This window comes from Sinocyclocheilus grahami, unplaced genomic scaffold, assembly GCF_001515645.1.
Source record: "Sinocyclocheilus grahami isolate Dianchi unplaced genomic scaffold, SAMN03320097.WGS_v1.1 scaffold923.1, whole genome shotgun sequence".
NCBI classification, from domain to species: Eukaryota; Metazoa; Chordata; class Actinopteri; order Cypriniformes; family Cyprinidae; genus Sinocyclocheilus; species Sinocyclocheilus grahami.
Genome location: NW_015506102.1, coordinates 378,726 through 403,563, shown reverse-complemented (window position 1 = coordinate 403,563; position 24,838 = coordinate 378,726). Strand labels below are relative to the sequence as shown.

General features: G+C 32.1%; 1 protein-coding gene across 3 annotated transcripts in view; it reads right to left on the bottom strand.

Moving 5' to 3' along the window:
* Positions 1–1,193: 1,193 nt before the first annotated feature.
* LOC107564307 (rho GTPase-activating protein 6-like) overlaps positions 1,194–24,838 on the bottom strand; it is a 40,099-nt gene continuing 16,454 nt past the window's right edge. Inside the window, exons 2-13 of one of the 3 annotated variants that reach the window (XM_016249345.1) lie at positions 20,969–21,128; positions 20,799–20,867; positions 17,020–17,264; positions 15,315–15,513; positions 14,947–15,002; positions 13,716–13,866; positions 12,760–12,908; positions 9,672–9,851; positions 7,022–7,119; positions 5,060–5,232; positions 3,672–3,752; positions 1,194–1,636 (exon numbers count right to left, since the gene is read on the bottom strand). In XM_016249345.1, coding sequence (XP_016104831.1) covers positions 1,299–1,636; positions 3,672–3,752; positions 5,060–5,232; positions 7,022–7,119; positions 9,672–9,851; positions 12,760–12,908; positions 13,716–13,866; positions 14,947–15,002; positions 15,315–15,513; positions 17,020–17,264; positions 20,799–20,867; positions 20,969–21,128 — 1,899 coding nt within the window. In that variant the 3' untranslated portion in view covers positions 1,194–1,298. Of the gene's footprint in view, positions 1,637–3,671; positions 3,753–5,059; positions 5,233–7,017; positions 7,120–9,671; positions 9,852–12,759; positions 12,909–13,715; positions 13,867–14,946; positions 15,003–15,314; positions 15,514–17,019; positions 17,265–20,798; positions 20,868–20,968; positions 21,129–24,838 lie in introns of those variants that run through there. The other 2 variants (XM_016249346.1, XM_016249347.1) reach the window with 2 other exon arrangements.

Below are 24,838 nucleotides of genomic sequence, written 5' to 3'. Positions count from 1 at the left end.
CCTGTAATTAATCTGACATGCTCGTTACCTTATGAGGATGTCACATTCAACTGATGGATGAACGAAAATATGAGGCATTATTAACAGATGAAGCACAATAACATCTTTAAATCGCCGAAGCGTACGTGTTTGTTGTGTTTAAAATCGCCTACAAGAGATGAGAGTCTTCGGAAACGTCCGAACTACTGAATGGAACGGAACTGTGATTATTTGATATATTCTATATATAAATTCAATTCAGCTTCAACTGAGGCTGAAGTGAATTCAGAATTGAAGGCTTCTTTTCAGATCATAACCTGTCATTTGAACTGAACTGGCCACAACACACAGGATGCAGAATTACAATTTGATTTACAAGTAGAATTAAAATTATATTCAAATAAATTCATATAACTGCTAAAAGAGTAGTTTTTAATAATACATTTAATGTTTCAGTATAATTACCAGTGAACATGTTCATACACTCAACATATGGTTTTTGAAAGAAGCCTCTTCTGTTCAGCAAGGCTGCATTTATTTGTTCAAAAATACAGTAAAAAAATTGAAATATTATTAAAATTTAAAATAAGGGTTTTCTATGTGAATATATGTTGAAATGTAATTTATTTCTGTGATCAAAGCTGTATTTACAGCATCATTACTCCAGTCTTCAGTGTCACATGATCTTCAGAAATCAGTATAATTTGCTGCTCGAGAAACATTTCTGATTATTATCAATTCTGAAAACATTTCATATTTTTGTGGAAACCGTGATACATTTTATTTTTCAGGATTCACAGATTAATAGAAAGTTCAAAAGAACAGCATTTATTTGAAATATAATTATTGTGTAACATTATAAATGACTTCATTATGAAATGCATCCTTGATGAATAAAAATATAAATTTCTGTCAAAAAATAATAATAATAAACGACCGCAAATTTTAAAATATCCATCCAAAAATTTTCATATCAATAATTATTTGTATAAAATTATCTGAAAACAATGTGGTAACATTTTTTGGTGCTTCCTGTCATTCCATTTCAAATTCTGATGTAATATTCTGTGTTGTGGCCGATTTCAAATTCAATTCAAATTCACTCGCAAACTAGAAGGTTCTTAAAGGGACAGTTCACAAAAAAAAAGATCATTCTGTTATCCTTCACTCGTTCCAAACCTGTATGACGTTCTTTCTTTCTTCTTTAGAACATAAAAGAAAATATTTTGAGAAATGCCTCATTCAATGAAAGTCAATGGGGGTCCAATTGTTCCCAGTAAGTTAATTTTTGGGTGAACTGTCCCTTTAAACTGTATGTTTCACACCATAGTCTCTGGAAGTGTGTCTATGCTGTCTGATGACAGGAGTTGCCATATTTGCCACTTCTCTGTCGGCCAGTCTGGATGCTGACAGGAAGTGACACGCGGCTGCATGGACACGGCAGGAAGTCTGTCGTCTGGTTTGGCGGGAGGTGCGGTCGCCTCCTCTGATTGGTCAAATGCAGTCTGGCGGCTCGATGTGAGTGGATGCAGGTGCGCTTTACATTCGGCAGTGGCGTTCGTACGGGATGCTTGCGTCTCGCTCACAGGTTTCGTGTCGCTGTCGTCATCGTAGAAGACATCAGAGGAGGCGCGCTTATACAGGTGTCCATCCGAGCCTGAAGGACAGAAACACATCTCAATCTTAATCATGATGAATTCGGGTCGTTTTAACCTGGAAAATATATATATATAAAAATTCTAAATGAATGGCATGAAACTTTGCAAATGCTTTAAGACCCTCAAAATACACATCATTTATTTATTCCAGATTTTTTACTATTATTTTTGTTAAGAGATATAATATAACCATTTAAATGGTACATGTTCTGGTCATTTTGACCCCAGGAAAGTATTGAGTGCCATTAGGCGTCAAAAATACTTTTGTAACATTATCTATGGAGTTAAATTAGTGTCAAAAACTTTTGTAAATATATTTAGCCTTTTTCCCATATCTCACACACTCACTGTAAAAAAAAAAAAAGAGCAACTGCATATATGTGACCCTGGAGCACAAAAGCAGTCTTAAGTCGCTGGGGGATATTTGTAGCAATAGCCAACAATACATTGTATGTGTCAATATTATAGATTTTTCTTTTATGCCAAAAATCATTAGGATATTAAGTAAAGATCATGTTCCATGAAGATATTTTGTAAATGTCCTACCATAAATATATAAAAACGTAATTTTTGATTAGTAATATGCATTGCTAAGAACTTCATTTGGACAACTTTAAAGATTGCTAATTAATAGTGTTTTCACTATATTTTGGATATAAATATCCATTGCAGAATTGATGTCATACGGCTCGTTCACTGAATCGCTGGCCGTCTCAGTGATCAGCCGTAAACAGTGATTCTGTCCTAATTCCCTTACATATTAATGGTGGAGTTCCCTTTAAAATCTTAAATGATTCCCTTTGAGCTAAATTAAAGATGTAACATCAAGTTTGCCACGCAACGTCGTCTTTAAAAAGACGCACCCGAAATTGCTCTTTTAGGGGAAAAAGCTCTTTTAGCGTGCTGAGGCGCACAGGGGAGATGATCATTTGCAACACAAACGGGGGGGAGGTGCAGCCTGATTTGTGCAACCCACTCGACACGGGAAACCACCACCGCTGAAGCGCCGTACCGCCAACACGAAGAGCTCTCCAAGAGCGCGCTGAACTCATTCAGTCTTCTTCTTTCAGTAGAGTAGTCAGGAGCAGAATGATGTGATCGCTCGGCTCCGAAGCGAAAAGCTGAATATGCGCTGCATCTGCTGCCTACTTATACTCACGCTGTGATCAGCGGCAGCTGGATGCAATAATCGCATGCCAATGTGCATTGGCTCATTTAGTTTACACTCGAAGTAGATTGGTCTCTCTAAACGAGATCCCAATTTCGTCGGTCATCCCACGTGACGTCGAGAGTGACCGACTGAAAGGGAACTCAAAACTTTGACCGCATTAAGTTGCCTTGACATTTAACGTTTTCTCAACAATTTATTTTTTACAGTGCAGAATTTTGTTGATAAACATGAATATGTGCTTCTATTGACGAACCACTGCAGCATGCAAAAATGTATCACTTTTTTTCATCTGAAAGTGAAAGTTTATGTTAAAATTAATTTATTTAGTCGGTTTTGTTAAAAATAAATATGTAGGTTTCATAAATGTGGACCGTTTTTGAGCGATCAAGAGTTATAAAGTCAAAAGAATTTCATTAATTTCCATTCATTCCAATGGAATGTTAGTAAGATTTATCTTGCTAAATTAATAAATAATAAAAATCTTCTTAAGTGCCATTTTCTTATATTCTGTATTCCCACAAATACTTCTAAAGAATCTTATCTATTTTCCTAAGACTGTTCTTTAGACAACATTTAGGAAAATTTAAAAAAATTAAAAAGATCAAAAGTGCAGTGTGCTTGTTTGCCTTTGATTAAAATAACCTTTACTGTATAAAATACAGAATGCATTGCATAATACAGAATGAAATTATGTGGTGCTTCTTCAAAAGTACTAAAGCTCTTATGCATTTTTTTTTGACAGCAATAGTGAAAATCGGCGTACTTTTTGAATGCTGTATATCCATCCGCATTCGTTGAGTTGGATCTCAACGCTAATGTTCGCACAGACAGCATCAGATATGTGTTTCGTCTGGTGTTTGTACCTGTGAGGAGTTTGTCATGAAGTCCTGACAGAAGAGTGTGTTGTGTTTGCCAGATACGAGTCTTATCATGTATGGATTCCCCTGAGGAGACGAGAATATTCATTACTGACATGAACAACACTCACAATAACCTCATTTCAACACATTTATAAGGCGGCATTACATGAATGCAGTAGAAAGCAATCAGATTTTGTGCTGTGATAAGTTCAGTAAAAAAAAAAATATTATTATTATTCAATACTGGAAAGTATTCATTAAAAAATGACTTTGATCCAGAGTGATTTTAGTCTCTTTGATTTACTATTATATTTTGTACAAAAATTGTTAATTTATTTAATAAAATAATAACAATTATGATAAAATAGGCCCATATGATTTACTTTAATGCTGTGAAAAATAGTAATTTTTTGTATAATTTAATATAATATAATGCAGTTTGATTTAGTATGAAGGAAAACCTTTGACTATCTTTGCATACTTTGTTTTTTAAAATTGGAATTGTAAATAATGTGATAATACAAAATTGCAATAAAATAGTCCCATATGATTTACTGCAATACTCTGAATATTTATAAAATTCATAATCATTTTTTTTATTAAAATCTTAGTAATCTTGTTGTGTGTTTTTGTCATTTTTATGAGGTTTTTTTCATGTCTATGTAGTTTTTGTTTTATTCATTTTTATTTAAGTTTTAGCTATTTTAGAATTAGTTTAACTACATGAAAAAGAAAAATTATTCCTTGTGATCTAACGGAAATCAAATAAGTTTAGTTTTTTTATTATTATTTTTTATTTATTTATTATTATTATTTCAGTTAGCATTTATTTAAAATTATTATTTTTTTAATTACAATAAATTATTTAAATTATAATTTTTTAATATATATTATCTTTATAAAGTCTTTCGAACATTTCCACCGTTACTGTCCAAAAAATAAAAATAAAAATGTCGACTTTAGTGACAACATGCCCCAGTGACTTGGGTATGTTGTCACAATATATGGGGTAAGTTGTCACAATGGAACATGAAGTTAAAATAAATGAAAATGTGAAATGTTGCCTTATATTTTATTTTGTTTCATTTAAAATTGATTCAATTTCAAGTGACGAAGGTTTTTTTATGATTTTAGTTTTAATGAACTATAATAACATTGATCTAATGAAAATGACTACTTTACCCAATATTTGTGCTAAGTATTTTATGCTTATTAGAGTATCAGTAGCAATGTTCTAACAACAAATTCTAGTAAAAAAAAAAAAAAAAGAAACTCTTGTGTGATTCAGATGTTGAGCACTATTTGTATGACACACGAGTTGCTGCCTATGTAGTGCATTTCAATCATGTGTTCAGCATCACTGACGTCTCTTCATTAGTAAATAAACCCACCAGCGCCGGCTTGTGAGGGTGAGAGGCAGACATTCACTGTGTTGTTCCTATCGAGAGCATGCTGGAGGTTTGTGGGACTCTGATGCTCCGGTCCTGATGGATGAAACCACTCGGAGAGCACCGGAGAGTTGTTATCATACGGAGAGATTTCTCCACTGGAGCTCTTCACGTCTCTGCAGGACCACAGAGGACACAGCGGGATGGGACTGAGCACATCATTAACAAAACTCACAGTGCAAGCCAGTGTTATTACTTTACTTGGAATCATTTATATTACAAAAACAAAAATAATAAAACGGGTCCATAAGATTTGCTGTAGTGCTGTGAAAATTTATATTTAATAATTAAAATTAATATAATTCATATATTTTCAAACATATTCAAATATTTATAATATATTATACTTTAATTCTGTGAACATTATTCATTAATTTATATAATTAATAATATGATATATGATATGATATAATATTAGTAAATAAACACACCAGATGTTTTCAAAAAGGAAAAACTTTTTTTAAGCGAAAAAGAAAGCCCAATTTTAGTCTAAGCTTTTTAAAAGTTTTTCAATATGTACATAAAATCCCAGTTTGTCATCCAACCATATACCCAAGTATTTGTAACAATTTACTCTTTCAATAGATTCTCCTTGTAAAGTTGAAATAGGGTGATTTGTTTCAGTGCGCCAACGAGTGAAAAGTATGTATTTTGTTTTCTTTGAGTTTAAAACCAATTTTAAGTTGGACAATGACAGCTGCAGTAACTGAAAAGATTCTTGCAAGAGCTCTATGGCTTGATTCACTGAATGTGCTACTGTGTAAATAATTGTGTCATCAGCATATAAATGAATTCTAGCTGAGGTTATCCCACGACCAAGGTCATTGATATAAATAGAAAATAAAACCGGTGCTAAAATAGAACCCTGGGGAACACCTTTTGTTGTTTTTAGTTGAAATAAAATGTACATTTATACACTGAGTTCTTTCTGATAAATAATTATTGAACCAATTTAGAGCCATTTCACTAAAACCTATACAGCTTAGCCTCTGCAATAAAAGTTTATGATCTACAGAGTCAAATGCTTTAGAGAGATCTACAAATAATGCTGCAAAATGTTGTTTACGATCCAAGCATTTAACGATATCATTTGTAACCAGCATAGCTGCTGTAATAGTACTATGACCTGATCTAAAGCCTGATTGAAATTCATTTAAAATGTCATTTTCAGTTAAGAACTGTTTCACTTGATCATTAACAAATGATTTAAATACTTTTGCCATAACAAAAATAATAAAATACAATACGTTTTTAATTCTGTTTTGTCCATGTCACAGTGTAAGCCTAACACATTGTTTTACGTGAAATCCTATGTAATAAAATAGATAAAATAAATAATAGATAATAAAATAGGCCAATATTATTTACATTAATGATGTGGAAATTATTAATAGTCATATAATATAACATAACATAACATAATATAATGCAGTCTGTATTTTTTTTTAAATATTTTAAATTTTTTCTTTATTTTTTTTACATGGAATTGTAAATAATATAATCATAAAAAAATGAAAATAAAATAGGCCCAAATGATTTACTGCATTGCTGTGAAAATTAATAATATTTATATATTTATAATATAATAAAATTGATTTTTTTTGTGCACTTTATAAGAGTGTTTTCTTTTATAATCTGTATTTTATTTTATATATAATATAATAATAAAAAAAATCTAATAAAAATGGCCCCATTTGATTTACTGTAAAGCTGTGAAAATTAATACTTATATATTGAAATAGTTAATATATAATATAATATAATAATGTATAACGCAGTCTGATTAATTATTACTAATCAAATCAACAGTTGTGACAGGCCTAATGACTGGTCAGTCTTGCAGCTGGATGTTTTTATCTATATGAGGCAGATCGTGGTGTTCAGAAGAGACACAAACTCACTTACTCACACTGTGGTGTTTTCCTCCTCAGCAGATAATCCACCACATCACTGTCCGTGTCCAGCAAACTCATCAGAAGCTCGTTCTGCAGCTCCGCTGAGATCTGCCGGGACAAATCAGATCAACACGTTCCTTCAAGAGTCTTACTGAACCTCTGGAGTCACGGACAAAACACAACTGGGTCCAATCAAACGACTGACATACAGGTTTAATGCCAAAAAAACAATCACAAGTGCTTTAGCTTTGGTGGCTATCAAACTCTTTACAAGGAATACAATCGTGTTATATTTATAACACATTAAGAGACACAGTCCAATGCACAGCCGGCTCAAAATCTCTTACAAGTGACTTTAACGAACCAAACTTTCCTTCATCATTTGAGATCAAAATGCTTGATTTATGATGTAAATATACTGTAACTTCCTCCACAATGGAAAAAAATAACATTTCCTGAAATTAAACTCATCCTGGCCAGTGTTATTGTTAACTAAAGGTAAAACCATTAAACATATTTTTTTGCTAACTGAAATACAAATAAAATATAAATATTAGATTAAAAAAATAATAATAATAAATAAAAAAACTAACAGAAATAAAATAAGTTTAAGCTGAACTATTACAATTACTAAAATTAAATTTTAAAAATATTAAAAATATTTTTAAAATATTTAATTAAAAAAACTAACAAAATATAACATACTTATTAAAATATAACGTACTTATTAAAATATAACACAATTATTAAAATTAACTAAAATATAAATATAAAAGCTAATTCAAAATATTAATAAATGCTATAACAGTATATAAATAATCCTAAAATAACGGTGGTGACAGAAAACCTAAGTCTGACTGGTTTCATCAGAATTTCTGGTTACTTTCAACAGAGAAAGATGCTTTAGCACAAATAAGGGTGTAGTTACAGCATCTGCCAGCAGGGGAAACTAGACCACACTAACCACACTAACCCTGACCTGTTTGACTTTTACTTATTTCACATGTGAATATAATATTGAAATCTTAAATGAAAAGTATGTATTTTGTTTTCTTTGAGTTTAAAACCAATTTTAAGGTGGACAATGACAGCTGCAGTAACTGAAAAGATTCTTGCAAGAGCTCTATGGCTTGATTCACTGAATGTGCTACTGTGTAAATAATTGTGTCATCAGCATATAAATGAATTCTAGCTGAGGTTATCCCACGACCAAGGTCACTGATATAAATAGAAAATAAAACCGGTGCTAAAATAGAACCCTGGGGAACACCTTTTGTTGTTTTTAGTTCAGTTGAAATAAAATTTTCAACTGAGATACACCGAGTTCTTTCTGATAAATAATTATTGAACCAATTCAGAGTGACAGAAAACCTAAAATCCTAAAATAACGGTGGTGACAGAAAATCTAAGTCTGACTGAATTTCTGGTTACTTTCAACAGAGAAAGATGCTTTAGCACAAATAAGGGTGTAGTTACAGCATCTGCCAGCAGGGGAAACTAGACCACACTAACCACACTAACCCTGACCTGTTTGACTTTTACTTATTTCACATGTGAAGATAATATTGAAATCTTAAAGACAGAGCAGCAAAATATGTTTGACTTTTCAGGGTCAGAGAGAAAATGTGAAAAATCTGATATAAATGTAAAAATATAAATAATGAATTATATATGATAATAAATATATAATTACAATAATAAAACTAAATTAAGACTTAATTATAATTAGTAACATTGGGACCATAGGGAAAATAAATATGTAATGAAATAATAAAATACATTGTTATTATTATTATTATTTTTTTATTATTATTATTATTATTACTATTATTATTAATTAGTTGTATTATTTATAAATCAGTAACACTGGGACCATAGGGAAAATAAACAATAATAATATTAATAATATATACAATATTAACTCTTTGAAGGATACAATCTGTCTAAAACCATGCATGTTTCTATTCAAAAAATTATTAAATTCTCAGGGTCAAAGTGAGTGTGTGAAAAATGTGATATTTAAAAACATAAATATGTTATTATTTATTTAAATACGATATTAAATATATAATTAAACCGGTAAGATTCTATTTTTACATAATTATGATTAATAACATTGGGACCATAAGGACAATTGGTAAATACATAAATGTGCAATTAAATAAATAAATTAATAAACAAACATACATAAATAAAGTTAATAAATTAATAATAATAATAATAATAACAACAACATGTACAATATTACTCCTTTAAAGGAAATTGTGATTAGTAAAAATGGGACCATACAGGAAAAAGTAATAAAATAAATAATATGTACAATATTCCCCCTTTACAGGATGCAATCTGTCTAAAACCCGTGCATGTTTCTATTCTGCCAGCACACTTGTCCTTCATTCAAATTTAAATGGTCCAAAACATCTCAGCAGCCCTTTTTTGGGCATGCCAGAGGACTGTGCTGGAGAGTTTCAGCGATCCCAGTGATCCAACGCTGAGCAGCATAAACTAGATCTCAAGCACTTTCATAAAACTGCTATAACAAACGTGCATAGACGTGGTGATTTATTTGTATTGTTGTATTTTCTTTGGCTGTGCACATCAAGTCGGCGGAGGGCCTCGCTCTGCATTTTTTGTGTGTTATGTAATGGGACGGCTCGTACCATGAACAGGGACTGGTGCGTGTCGATCATGTGCTGGACGACGCTGATGATGGCGGCGCTGTCCTCCATCCGCGCAGAACTCTCAACGCTGAACTCCTTCTCTGAGCTCTTCTGCTTGTGCAGGAGGTTCGGCCCAAATATGGTGGCCAGGTTCAGCGACGTCATCTTATTACCAATCACCTAAAGTAGAGCAGAAGCCCAAACAATGGGTAATTCAGACAAAAACACAAATGCAGTCATCATTTACTACTGTACGTCTAACAAACTGCACTAACTGCATGAACTTGTGGATTTATGATCAGCACAAAAAGCAATGCATGACCTCCAGAACTTATGTGCCCCTGCAGCACAAAAGCAGTGTTGAGTCGCTGGGGGATATTTGTAGCAATAACCAACAATACATTGTATGGGTCACAATTATACATTTCTCTTTTATGCCAAAAATCATTAGGATATTAAGTAAAGATCATGTTCCATGAAGATATTTAGTAAATTTCCTACCGTAAATATATCAAAACTTCATTTTTGATTAGTAATATGCATTGCTAAGAACTTCATTTGGACAACTTTAAAGGCGATTTTCTTAATATTTAGATTCTTTTTGCACCCTCAGATTTCAGATTTTCAAATAGTTGCATCTCAGCCAAATATTGTCCGATCCTAACAAACCATACATCAATGGAAAGCTTATTTATTCAGCTTTCAGATGATGTATACATCTCAATTTCGAAAAATTGACCCTTATGACTGGTTTTGTGCTCCAGGGTCACATATAGTGTAAAGACTTTTATTGTGCTTTGTCCTTTTAGTAGTGATGTTTTATGGAAAACTTTATTTATTGAGTTCACGGAATTATGATGAGGACTTATGATGAAGTATGATAGACTCTTGATCCTCTGGGACTTTAATATTCATGTCTGCTGCCCAGTCGATATACTGTCAAGAGACGTCCTCAATCTCACTGAATCATTCACCCTAGTTTAGCATGTGAATGGCCCGACACACATACACGGACAAACTTTGGATCTGTTCTTATGGTTTGACTGTTTGCGACCTTGAAATCATTGATCATAATTCTGTTGTTTTTAATGTTTCCTTTTAATGTCCCAAAGGAAAACCATGTGTGATAACATATAAAAGTCAGAAACTGAACTCTTAAACTGCTGACGATTTCTGTATTATGTATAATGATACTGCGTTGATGAATTTGGACAATGAGAGCCCTCTTACGAGCTTGTGTGGGGACGAATTACGCTCTTCTTTTACCTCGGTGTGCACTGATATTTTAGACTTGATTGCCCCGTTGGAGACGAGATGTTTTAAACTAAATTCTGAACCTTGGCTTAATGACAGATAAGCTTCAAGTGTCATTTGAGAGATTTTCACACACACCAGCTAAAAAAATCATACCTCAGTGTTTTAGCCGTTTGATAATATTTGACAATCTCCGTATTTATGTATTTGCTTAAAAGGGTCATTCTTCCCAACAGGGGAAAATCATATCAACCAAACAGTCAGGTGTATAGTCAAGAAGATTCAACATGTTTTATGTACACTTGTTTTTACTAAAACATTTACACAATGAAGTTGTAATAATTGATTGATTGAGACAGACAGTTTGACTCCAGAAATAAATTGCTGTAGACTGTAGAAAATGACTTTTTCAAAGTATGTTTTACGAGAAAATACTATTTCAGTTTTTCTACCTCATATTTCCATGTTTAATTCAATGTTACTTGCAGTTTCTATGTAGTTGTATGCATCCTGTATTTTATGCATATTTACATATTCCTTAAATAAAGCTTTAATATTTTTTTCTGATTCTGTTTTAATGATTTAATTAAATTTTAATAGCAAAAACAACTTTAAACTTTAACAGTTTAATAATAATATTATTAAATATGATTTATTTATTTACTTTCTTTCTTTCTTTAATAACAGGTCCCTGGGAAATGTTTTATTATTATTATTATTATTTTTCTTTCAGAAAGTCTGTGTCGTCACTTTGGATTTTTCTGGATTTATGATTTAATACATATTTGCTATCAAAAACAGTGGTAATCAAATAAAGGCATAAAACATTACCATTTTAATTAATGTCTTAAAAAGTGAAAATTTCACAATGTCTTTTATTTTTGGCAAACAAAGAGCTGCACATCAGAGGATTACTGATCAAATTAAATTCCCCTTGCAATTTCTTTATCATTGTAGTTTAAATATATTTATATTTATAACCTATAAATCAATTTTTTGTAATCTTTTCTTCTCTGCTTTATAGTTTTTTTTTCTTATGCATGCTATTTTTTTCTTATGCATCTGTTGTGATTGTGTTATGATTTTAATTCCTTTTTATGTAAAGCGCTTTGAATTACCATTAGGTATGAAATTCTATATATATATATAAACCTGCCTTGCTTAATTACTTTTTTAAAAATTAATTTACTAGAAATTTCTGAGTGAAAATTGTTTCACCACCAAATTTGTTTTCAGTGTAATATTTACTTTGCAACAATTTGCAAGTAAATTTCACAAATAATTACAAAGAAATGGCAAGTAACACATTGAATTAAACATAATATTTTGAAGTAGAAAGACTGGAATAGTAAAACATACTCCAATAATCTTTGTTTTATTTATTTATCTATCAGTTTTTACAGTGTATAAGGGCTCGTTCACACAGAAAGCGTTTTGCATTCAACTGTGCTGCTTTTTCCCTTGTTTTTCAAACATGCACGAGACGGACGTATTTGACCTTTCCGTTCGCATTTCACTTCTTTTGCATCGTCTCACACACGACACGCCAATTTAAAAATGCGGTGCTCAATTTGAAAGTAGCTCTACTTTCAACAAAATTAGTTTCTAAAAATGCACAAAAACGTGTTTTGTGTGAATGGCCCCTAACTATGTTTTTTCTTGAAGTTTAACTGAGAGACTTTGTTAAATTATCTCTGTCTGAAAACTCTTACATTCACAGGATCATGAAACTAGCCTAAATTAAATTGATACAGATAAATACAAATTACACAAATAAAACACACTCAATTTTGCTCAATTGTATAAATCATCACAAATGAACCACGCAACTCACCTCGTTTCCATCAGCGTCCCGCGAATCCTCCGCGTGATTGGCTACGTTGGACAGGAAGTGAAGTAAACACTGAAGGGTGTCGCTGTTGCAGGCGGGAAGCAGACAGATGAGTAACTGTACGACCGTGTGCTGATCTGCCTTATCTAGAGCTGCAGAAACACCACAGAGAAGATGAGTGGAATAAAGAAGAATAGTGTTGATTTATTAAAGGAATAGTTCATCCAAAAATGAAAGTGTGCTCATCCTCAGGCCATCCAAGATTAGGATGAGTTTGTTTCTTCATCAGATTTGGAGAAATGCAGCATTGCATCAGTGTCTCACTGCAAGTGAATGGGTGCCGTCAGAATGAGAGTCCAAACAGCTGATAAAAACATCACAATAATCCACAGCACTCCAGTCCATCAGTTAACATCTGGAGAAGACAAAAGCTGAAACAAATCCAGCATTAAGATGCTTTTAACTTCAAACCGTTGCTTTTAACTAAAATCCGTAATACATAATAACGCTTCCTCCAGCGAAAAAGTGGTCTGGTCTGACTCAGGAGAGACATCTACAAAACAGCTCTAAACAAATATGTGGGTGGATTTTGATGTGGGTTTTGTTATGATTTTCACTGGAGGAAGCATTATTATGTATTATGAACTCATATTTTAGCTTGAAGCAACGGTTTGAAGTTAAAAACGTCTTAATGCTGGATGTGTTTCAGCTTTTGTCTTCTCCAGATGTTAACTGATGGACTGGAGTGCTGTGGATTATTGTGATGTTTTTATCAGCTGTTTGGACTCTCATTCTGACGGCACCCATCCACTCCAATGGTGAGCAAGTGATGCAATGCTGCATTTCTCCAAACCTGATGAAAAAACAAACTCATCTACATCTTGGATGGTCTGAGAGTGAATACACTTTCATTTTTGGATGAACTATTCCTTTAAGAATGATTGTATTATTTTTCTTACACGTGCAGCTGATAAACGCGGAGTAGAGTTCTCTGGTCAGCAGAGGATCAGGCATGTCTCTCAGAAACTCTTTGAGCAGCGCCGCCACATCATGAACACTGTGCCGCTGGTCCAGAACAACCTCGGCACCCTTATCGAACGCTTCACGCAGCTAAACGTCACAACAAACACACCGTCAATACCGACACTGGTCTTTAGAGGGTTCACATACTTTTTCCACCATTGAAGTTGCACAAACTTTCCAGTTATTTGTGATTATTAATGCATAAGGATTTTTTAAAAATCATTTAAATTCACTCAGATTAATTGAAAATAACCCTCTTGGAAGGTTTGTGTACACAACAGCATTGTCTAGAGCAAAGTTTAGCAAACTTGGGTTTGTGAAGAAACTGCAGCGGGCTGAAAAAGGCTAACAATTAATTACATTTTTAAAAATGTACAATAAAAATAAATAAACAATTAAAAAATGAAAACAAAACACAATACTTACAAAAAAAAAAAAAAAAGGTGAAATAATGTGTGATGTTACCTGGATGTCACAATGCAAAAACACAAAAAAAAGTTCAAAAATAATTCTAAGCAAAATTTTATTTCATTTGTTTCTATTGTGTGCCGTGACCATTAATTGTCATCGGAGAACCATAAACATGCAAATGTGCTGTTAAATTATTAAAATATTCACTTAATAATTCAGGGGTACTTCAAGTAAATATTTTAGGTCAAAAGGATTAATCTAACAAAAAAACAAAAAAAAAATGTTTTGTCAAGATGATGAAATATTTTTGTATGATAAGAAAAATGCACAAAAGATACCTTTATTTATGTTATTTACCTTTACTGACATATAATAACTGAAATATTAATTTTTGTACAAGATCCATGCCAAATTGAGTTTAACTGAATTTAATTTTTAATTTAATTTCCATTTGTTATTTTTTTTTTGTCTTTATTTATTTTGGATGCCTTTACTGTCATTTAGTAAAAAATGTACCATTTTCATGCCATAAATATATTTTATTTTATTTTATTTTATTGTATTTAGCTTTACTGACATATTATTAAATATATATTTTTTTTACAAATATAAATTTTTGTACAAGTTCCATGCAAAATTAAATTAAATTAAATAATTTAGCTTTCGTGTACTCTGGTTACTGTCAGTAAAAAAAAATAGAATTAAAAAATATATATATATATTTAGTCTCTAAAGCATAAAACATTTGCTTCTCACCTGCCGAACTCTTTTCTTGGAGCTTCCGACCCGGAAAATGCCCACCGTCTGCAGACCTTCACAGCAGCAAAGCAAATAACCGGCACTGTTACGTCAACGTCTGCATGGAAACTGTCTTAAAACTGTGTTCAGACTACGCTCAAACTAGTCCGGCTGTTATTGTGAACTCTGAAGACCCCATGAAAGGGAAACGGAAAAGTTTTTTTCCCGCGCTCTCTATGGAAACAGGAAGTTGGGGGCGGGGCTTATCAAACCGTAAAGACGACCTCAAACTGACAGATGTGAACTCAGAGCCACAATATTGATTTGCGGGGCTCCTTCGAACACGTTTTCGTTGCACCTCTGGATGTACAGGAGGAGGCACTGACCATATTTCTGCAGGTGTTGGCAGCAGCTGTCCAGCACGCGCGGCACCTGTCTGTAGATGGGATTCAGGCTGAGCTTGGCGTCGCTCGTCTTCTTCTTCTTCTCGCTGTGTGACTCCACAGGCTTAGAGAGCTGAAGAGCCTCCAGCAGACGAGAGTGACTGTCGTCCAGATCAGTGATGCAGTCCACAGACACACCGCCCTGCAGCAGTAAAACACTGCGTTCATGAACACCGGGACACTTCTGACAGCGCCTCTGGCTGAGAAGTCCAGTTTGAATTAATAGCATTGCTTCATTCAATATCTCCAGCAAAATCATAGCAAACACATTTGCAATATGCAATAAATCATCACTGTCATGAACAAATCAAGCAAACATTTGCTCATGTTTTCTGTAACGGTTTCAACACAGTTCGGGTTCATAATGACAATTTGATTCTCTACAGATGTTTTTTTTTTTCTTGGAAATTCAGATTTCTAATTATTGAATGATTGATTCTTTAATTTGAGGTCTAATGATAAATTGCAGCACTTTTTGGGTCTCAAACAGCATTAAACAACAGTTTACACCATTAAAGTAACTAAAAGTGTGTATAATAACTTTTTATAGCCATTCATTCTCATGTGAGAAAAGTGCTATTTGAGTATCATTGATATACTATGATAGTTTTTGTTAATATTTTAAATTACATTTTATTTTTACATTTTCTGTTTTCACTTTAAGTTTTGTTAAAGTTTTAGTAATCTTGTTGTGTGTTTTTGTAATTATTAAATAATTTAGTTATTTTAGTAATTCAACTTTAAAACGAAAAAGAGAAAGTTGACTTCAACTAGCTGAAATAAAGTTTATTAAAGTTATATATATATATATATATATTTTTTTTTTTTTTCAGTTAACCTTTATTTTATTTCAAGAAACAAAAATGTTTTATGGTTTTAATTTTAGTTAACTATTATAACCCTGACATATAGCATTTTAAGCATTATAGTTATTAAAAATATTAGACAGTACAAACTGTACAAAAAAAATGGAAATAATAATAATAATAATGACCATTAATTTATTATCGTGTCAAAAACATTTTAATGATTATTATTAATTATTATTAATTCATTATTGTGACAAAATACGTTTTAATGATAATTATTGATTATTTATTACTGTGTCAAAAAAAGTTTGAATGATTATTGTTAATAATTATAAATTTATTATTGCATAAAAAAAAACTTTTAATGATTTATTATTGATTATTAATGTATTATTGTGTCAAAAATGTTTTAATGACGATTATTAATGATAATTAATTTATTATTTTGTCAAACAAAAAAACGGTTTTAATGATGATTATTAATTTATTGCGTCAAAAAACATTTTTTTGTTGTTCTGCATATCAGTTATCAGATATATTAAGACTTTACAATTCCATTGGTTCCATTCGTCAACATGAACTAACAATGAAAAACACTTCTAGAGCATTTATTAATATTAGTTAATGAACATTTCAACATTTACTTGTGTATTAAATATTATTTTACGCACTTGAGCTAACATGAACTAATGATGAATAGTTGTATTAATCATATACAATAATTATATACTGTAACAAATGCATTCCAATGTTAGTTATGCATTACTAAAGTTAATGAATGGGACCTTACTGTTACTGTAAGTGTTACCAAAAATAACAAGAGAGGAGCGATACTCTACCCGTCTGCGTGAGCGCAGCGCCGTCTCCGGCGTGCCGGGTGTCGTGCCCTCGTTGGGCGTCTCGGAGGACGAGCTGAGGGACGAGTTACTGCTGGACAGCTCTTTGTTGGTGGATCTGCGGCCCGTCAGCTGCAGGAGTGAAGAGACGCGGTCTGCTGGACTCCGCTGCTCCTCCTGCTGCTTGTGACGCCGGTCGTTCACAATCACCTGCGAGAGCGGCACGCCGAACGCCTGCGGATCCGACTCTGAGCAACACAGAGAGAGAAAGATTTACTGCTGCTTCTCTGATCCAGGAATTCCCAAACTTTCTGTCGGCCCAAATGCCTTTGAAACTAAATTATTTACATGAAGTCAACCTGGGGTTTTTAAGTTCATATTGAAATATTTTAACAACACAAAAAATAAAGGCAAGATAAACAAATAATAACAAAAAATATATTTTTTAGTTTGGCGTGATTAGTTTGGCGTGAATAAAATAAAATAAAATAAAATAAAATAAAATAAAATAAAATAAAATAAAATAAAATAAAATAAAATAAAATAAAATAAAATAAAATAAAGAATTGAATTGAATTTTAAATTAAAATAAAATAAAATAAAATAAAATAAAATAATACAAATTTGCCTTTTTATTTTGTGCTGTTAAATTATTGAAACGCTAACTTAAAAATCCCGTTTTTACTTCAAGTAAAAATAAAAATAGAATATTTTATTAAGTACGCCTCAGATTTTAAGTTAATATTTCAATAATTTAACAACATTTGCATGTCCACTGTTCTATGATGTCAGCTAATGGTCACATGATATGCAAAAATATATATATATTATTTTGATTTATTTTAATTTTACAATTATTTATTTATATTAATTTTATATTTTTATGATGTAATTCAGGGATTCCCAAATTTTTTTTTGTTGTTGTCAATTTTGTCACTTGGTTTTCTTGAAGTCCCCGTGAAATATTAACTTAATATATCAATAATTTAACAACACATTCAGATGTTCAAGGTTCAAGCAGTAATAGTAGTATGTTTTAACTCTAATTCTAAAAATGACGACAGAAATATATTACTGTTGTAAGTTACAACTGGACTGTTAAATAAAAAAATGCATATTTGATCATTATTATAATGAAATGCACTGTGAAAATTGCAGTACATCAGACTATACATTTATTTAATTAAATCACAGGCTTTCATTTGATAATCGCACTAAGCTATATCGCGATTATAGAGCAGCTACATTTATTCATTTTAATTTTACATTCGACTTTATATTCACCCCATTTGGCAACCCTGATTTAATTAATAATTCGCTTTTCAGAGTTATTTTAGTATCATTAAAATACCAATATTTTTTTTTGAATCCATTTTATTTATACACACACACACACACACACACACACATAAATAGTTTTTATGAATTTTATTTCAGTTTTAGTTTTAGTTACTGTAGTTCATCAAGTGAAATTAATTTTAAAAATGAGGAATGTGTTTTTTTGGTAATATTATATAATATATAATATTTTTTGGTAATTAGTGGTAATAACATGTATTATTTTCAAGTGATTTTTTACGGTTTTAATTTTAGCTTCAGTTTTAGTTTTAGTTAGCCCTGTTTTTCATGTGATTTTTTTTTTTAGTGCAAAAGATTTAGTTCTGGTTCTTTAATCAAGGAATTTACAAACTTTTTGTCAACCAAATGCCTTTGACCTAAAATATTTACATGAATTCCACTTGGGATTTTAAGTAAATATTTCAATAATTTAACAACACACACACACAAAAAATAAAGTATATATATATATATAATATATAAAAAAATTAATAAAAAATATAAAATAAAATAAAATAAGAAAAATTTAAGGGGGTCTGAATACTTTCCGTACCCACTGTAGATGCTTGATGCATACAAACAAACAAAAATACAAACCTGCCTTATCTAACATTGCTTAATATAGAATAAAACATGGCATAAACAAACATTTTTGCATCATGACATTCCACACTGAACATCTCACTCCTTCAAACACAGAAGTCATTTAACGTAAATGTGAAATGAATCCGTCGAGGACTGATCCGCAACACAAATAATGGGAGCGAGTGCGGGGCGTCTCGGAGTGTTGTTGTTATTTCCCGTCGGAGCGCAGCGGGAGCGTCTGCATTCCAGCACACATTACTGCGCAGGGAGGAGCATTCTGGGTCAAAGCTCTGTATTTTATCATCATAGCGGAGCTATAGGAGTTCAAACATGTGATATTCGTTCTTCATTTAAACCTGTAAATGTTTTAGGATCTAAATATGAAGATATAATGTAAAACAGATTGTGCACTATTTCTATGTGACTAATCAAGCGTGAGTAAATGAGTGTCATTGATCATGTGACTCTTTGTTCAGACGGTCAGATGTTCCTTCCCTGAAGCGCAAGAGGATTTCTGGAACATGTTGGCAAATGAGAAGTGCATAAAATTTACTTTACTTAACATTCGATTAAAAAACAAATACTGAATACTGTGAGGAATCATTTTATGCTCTTCTATTTTAAGTCATTTTGGATTAAAGCATCTGCTAAATGCATAAATGACACAGTTATTGGCCAGTGCTTATATTCTTAAAACAGGTTGAATAACTATTGATATATTTGTCTATCACTAACAGTGTTATTTTATTATTAATGAGATACTATTATAGTTTTCAATTATTTTATTTTTATATTTTCTGCTTGCATGCTAATTTTAGTTACATTTTTAGTAATTTTGCGGTGTGTTTTTGTCATTTTTATTTGTTTTTGTTGTTTTTAAAAATGTCTATATAGTTTTTAATTAATTTTTATTTCAGTTTTAGTTATTTCAGAACAAGTGAAACTAAATGAAAATGTTGCTTTGGAAACTAGCTGAAATAAAATAAGTTTTTTTTTAAATATGTTTTTTTAACAAGTTTTTCAATGAGTTTTTAAAATAAAATTTGTTTTTTTAAGACCTGCATGTTTTATTATATATATATATATTGAAATTGGTTTATATACTAATAAATCAATACATTGATCTAGTATTTGTTTTTAATATATAATATATAATAATAATAATAATAATAATAATAATGTGTTTAAAGAAAGGCAATAACATGTTTAATGGCCTGATACTAGTAAAATATCTATATTGAATGTGTTAAATAAGAATTAAATAATAATAAAAAATAAAAAATATAAATTTAATAAAAAATATATACACCTAGTTCTTGAAGACTCTTATTTTGAAAAGTCTGTGCATTACTACTTCCAGCTCATTCAAGATAAACTATGATCTAAAAAAATATATAATAATAATAATAAATAAAATATTCAACCATAGACAACTTATTAGAATATAAACATCACAGTAAACATTGTCATAATTTATTAACTGTAGATCATAAGCAATCTCTTTGCATAAATGTGTGGTACTCATTGATTTTGACTGTCAATGCTGCTCACATTTAATTAAATTATCGCATTTTGGAGTTTCTTAATAAGATTAGACCATATTGTGATTCCTGTTTTTAGCCCCGATTTTAAAGCCTCTTGAAAATATTTTTTTTGTTAAACCTTTTAAGGTATTTAATAGTTTTAACAGCCTTAAAGCATTATTTCTTCATCTCATTAAGATACAAGTTTTAAAAGCAGACACATCTACTGTAATCAAAGAAATCAGATCTGACCTTTATTTCTAGCTGTCAGCTTGCAGCTTTAACTTCTAGATGTGCGTGACGGTTTAGACAAATATCTAAAAACCAAATGCACACCTTTGTCTCTCTTTTCTTTCGATAAAGAATCCAGCTTCCTCCGGAGTGACTTTTTCCGCTTCTGGCCATCTGGAAAAGACATGGCACATTCAAAACATCAGAAACAGAACGGAAAATAACTGCAAAAACTTTAAGGCAATCAAACAAGTGACACGAGAGTGTGCGTGTACCTTTGGGGATGGTGATCTGGCATCCCAAATCGAAGTCTTTCATCAGTCTGACCAGAGCGACCTCCTGCAGCCGGACTCTCTCCAGCTCCGACAGACTCTGAATGGAAACCGACTGCATGTGGACGTTATGACCGGCTGTTTTCTTACCGGTGAAGTCTCCCTATGAAAGATGCAAAATACACACACATAGAAAGAGAAACTCTTTAATAAAGCAGCAGCATCAACAAAACATTACAATATATACAAATATACACTGTTTGGAATTAAGATTTTTAATATTGAATACGAAGTAAGTCTTTTCTGCTCACTAAGGCTGCATTTAATTGATCAAAAATTAATATTAATTTATTATTTAAATTTAAAACAGCTGTTTCATATATGAATGTATAGTAAAATGCTATTTATTCCTGTGATCAAAGCTGTATTTTCAGCATCATTACTCCAGTCTTCAGTGTCACATGATCCTATGCTGATTTGCTACTCTATTATTATTATGAGATATTATTGGTACTCAGTTGTTAATAATGGTACTTATTATGAATGTTGAAATCAGTTTTTGATGCTTAATATTTTTGTTAAACTGTTTTAGTTCAAAAGAACAGCATTTAATTTAAATAAAAATCTTTTGCAACATACTCTATTATTATTATGAGATATTATTGGTACTCAGTTGTTAATAATGGTACTTATTATGAATGTTGAAATCAGTTTTTGATGCTTAATATTTTTGTTAAACTGTTTTAGTTCAAAAGAACAGCATTTAATTGAAATAAAAATCTTTTGCAACATTACAGTATAAATATATAGTTCAGTCATGAAACTCTAGATGGTGCTTTCTGACGGGTATTCTGATGATATTCAGAGAGTTAAACGACTTGGCACAAGCTGATTAGTTCATGCTGCATATGCAGCCAATGAGCTTACTGCCTTGGCTGGCTAGCATTCACTTGAGATTCCTGCAGCGCGCTTTCAGAGTTCTCTGAAACCCTCCACCTTCCCCAGCTCCACCTGTATAGATCTGGACTTCCATCCAGCACAATCAAACCTCTACAAATGGCTCAGCACCCGCCTACTTCCACTCACTATTACGAATCTACATCCCCTCCAGAAGTCTGAGATCCGCTAGTGAGCGACGCCTCGTGGTACCATCACAGAGAGGCTCCAAAATCACTTTCCAGAACATTCTCGTTCACCGTTCCTGGCTGGTGGAATGATCTTCCCACCCCTATCCGGAATGCTGAATCCCTGACAATTTTCAAGCGACAGCTGAAAACTCATCTCTTTAAACACTACTTGACTTCATCTTAAAAAAAAAAAATCTTTATTTATTCCTTCTCTTTCTAGCTTGTGCTTATTTGAACAATGCCTGAAACTTGGTATTACAAGCACTTCCTGTGTCTGTTTGCCTCTTTAAGAAGAATCGCTTTATGTATCCCCCAATTGTAAGTTGCTTTGGATAAAAGCTTCGGCAAAATGACTAAATGTAAATGTAAATCTGCTACGGGGTTATTTTATATGCTATTTGTGCAGCAGCAGTATGTCTTAAATACTCACAGTACCGTATCGCCGTATGCATTGGCAGTAGCAAGTTCCTGTACTTGCTTGCAGCAGCAGCAATAATCTACAACTACAGCAATAACCAACAGCAGCAGCATAGCAGATCTGTTTGCCAAGACCAAATACATTAACATTGTCATATCCATCACCATGCTAAAATGTTCTGAGGGTTGTCATGATTGAAATGCCTTTACTGTCACTTTTGATCTATTTAATGCATCAATGCTGGATAAAAGTATTCTTTTTTTATCATACTTTCCCCAAACGTTCGAATGATAATGTACGAAAATATGAAGCACAACTGTTTTCAACATTGATAATAACCAGAAATCTTTCTCGTGCAGCAAATCAGCATATTATAATGATTTCTGAAGATCATGTGACACTGAAGACTGGAGTAATGATGCTGAAAATACAGCGCTGCATCACAGAAATAAATTACGGTTTAACAGATATTCACATAGAGAACAGCTATTTTAAATTATAATAATATTTCATAATTTTTTTACTGTATTTTTGATCAAATAAAAGCAGCCTTGGTGAGCTGAAGAGACTTCTTTCAACAACATTTAAAATAAAATCATAATTATTCCATGTATAAGTATTTTGAGAATGGTGCATCTCATTCAGGATATTATTTCCTAAAAATTAAAACTGAAATCACAGGCTTGTGTTTTCTAAAGCAACCTCAGAGCTCAAAACAGCTTTCTCAATGGAGAAGGAATGGGAGTTCAGCTCCTGTAGTCCTGCTGGCTTTATATCGTGATGTTTGGACAGATACAGGTTATACACACACAGTGTCTCTACACTCCCTCAGAATAAGCCCAGGTCTCTGTGAACATGCAGTGACAAGCACTGGAGAATTCCTTACATCTGCACAGACGTTCGCTGATTGTCCTGATCTCCTCGGACTTGAGAAATCGAACCAAGACTCTGGCAGACACTTGTGTTTTGTTGGTTTTTCTTTTACTCCTCTTTCCCTTGTAGGGCTTTCTGGGAATGATCACTGAAGTAAATTTAGCCAGGAGTCTCAGATCAGATGACACGTTTGAAGACAACAAATTAGTGATTTTCACAAATCATTAACAACCGGTGTTGTGTAACAAAAACCATCTGGCAGGTAATATCACTTCTGCTTATTAATATTAACCTCTTGATTATGAAAACATGCCTCGATTATTTTAAATATAGTCTTTACTATATTTTACCACATGCATGTCATTTAAATTTACTATATTTTACTACTTGTAATTCAATTAATGACTGTTTGAAATAATGAGTAATTATTTAAAAAATAATTAAATATTTTAAATAATTATTATATACATAATATACTTCTTATTAAATAATTATTTAAATAAATAATTAAAAATAAAAAAAATTTAATACTAACATTTATAATACTAGTGTGCATGTATTTGTGTGTGTGAGTGTATAGATAGATAGATAGATAGACAGATGCAAAACGTTCTTTTTTATTTTTTAAAATATAGTTTTTAATGTTTTACTGCTTGCATTAAACATTTTAATTCAATCAGTTATAATGACAGTTTAGTAAATAATACATATTTTAAATGTTTTTTTTTTTATATTTACTATATAAATAATATAATAATTGTTATTAAATAATTATTTAAAAAAAATAAACAAATGTAAATTAACTTTTATTATGAGTATTTAGACATTTCCTTTTCTTTTGAGTTCACAAAACTGACAGAACTTAAGTAATCTGTATTGTTCCCTTTCGTGGAACTTCGAACTGCGTCCTCTAGGGGTCGCTATGGGGAACGCCTCGTCGTGACCCGTGTCTGAAGCCTACATTGAAAAAACACCAACTTGTTTGGCCGGCGGGCTACAGTGCCTGGTCACCCCGAGGGGCTTCCTGGCCACCGGCGTATTCCGTCTTGCTGAGGCAACGGACGGAAGGTACAGGGGGCATCACCAGGATCCCCTGTGTAAGGCTGTCTTAGGCAGAGCTCCCATCACCACTGAGATGTGTGAGCCGGCCGCTTCCAGCTGGCCGATATGGTTGGGTTTCCATGAACTTAAAATCCAGATAATATGGTTAGATGTCCACGTAAAGCAAGGCTTTGCGCATTTCTCTAAATCCACGTGAGTAGTAAATGTGCACGTGAAGCTTTGCGCATTTTTCTAAAATCCACATAGCTGGTAGATGGGCACGTGTTGCTTTGCCCATTTTCTAAAAATTCCACGTAGGTGGTAAATGGGCACGGGATTCTTTGCCCATTTCTCTAAAATCCTGTGAAGGTAAGGGTTACGCGTGCTGTCTTCGTTCCCTTTGTTTCAGAGTGG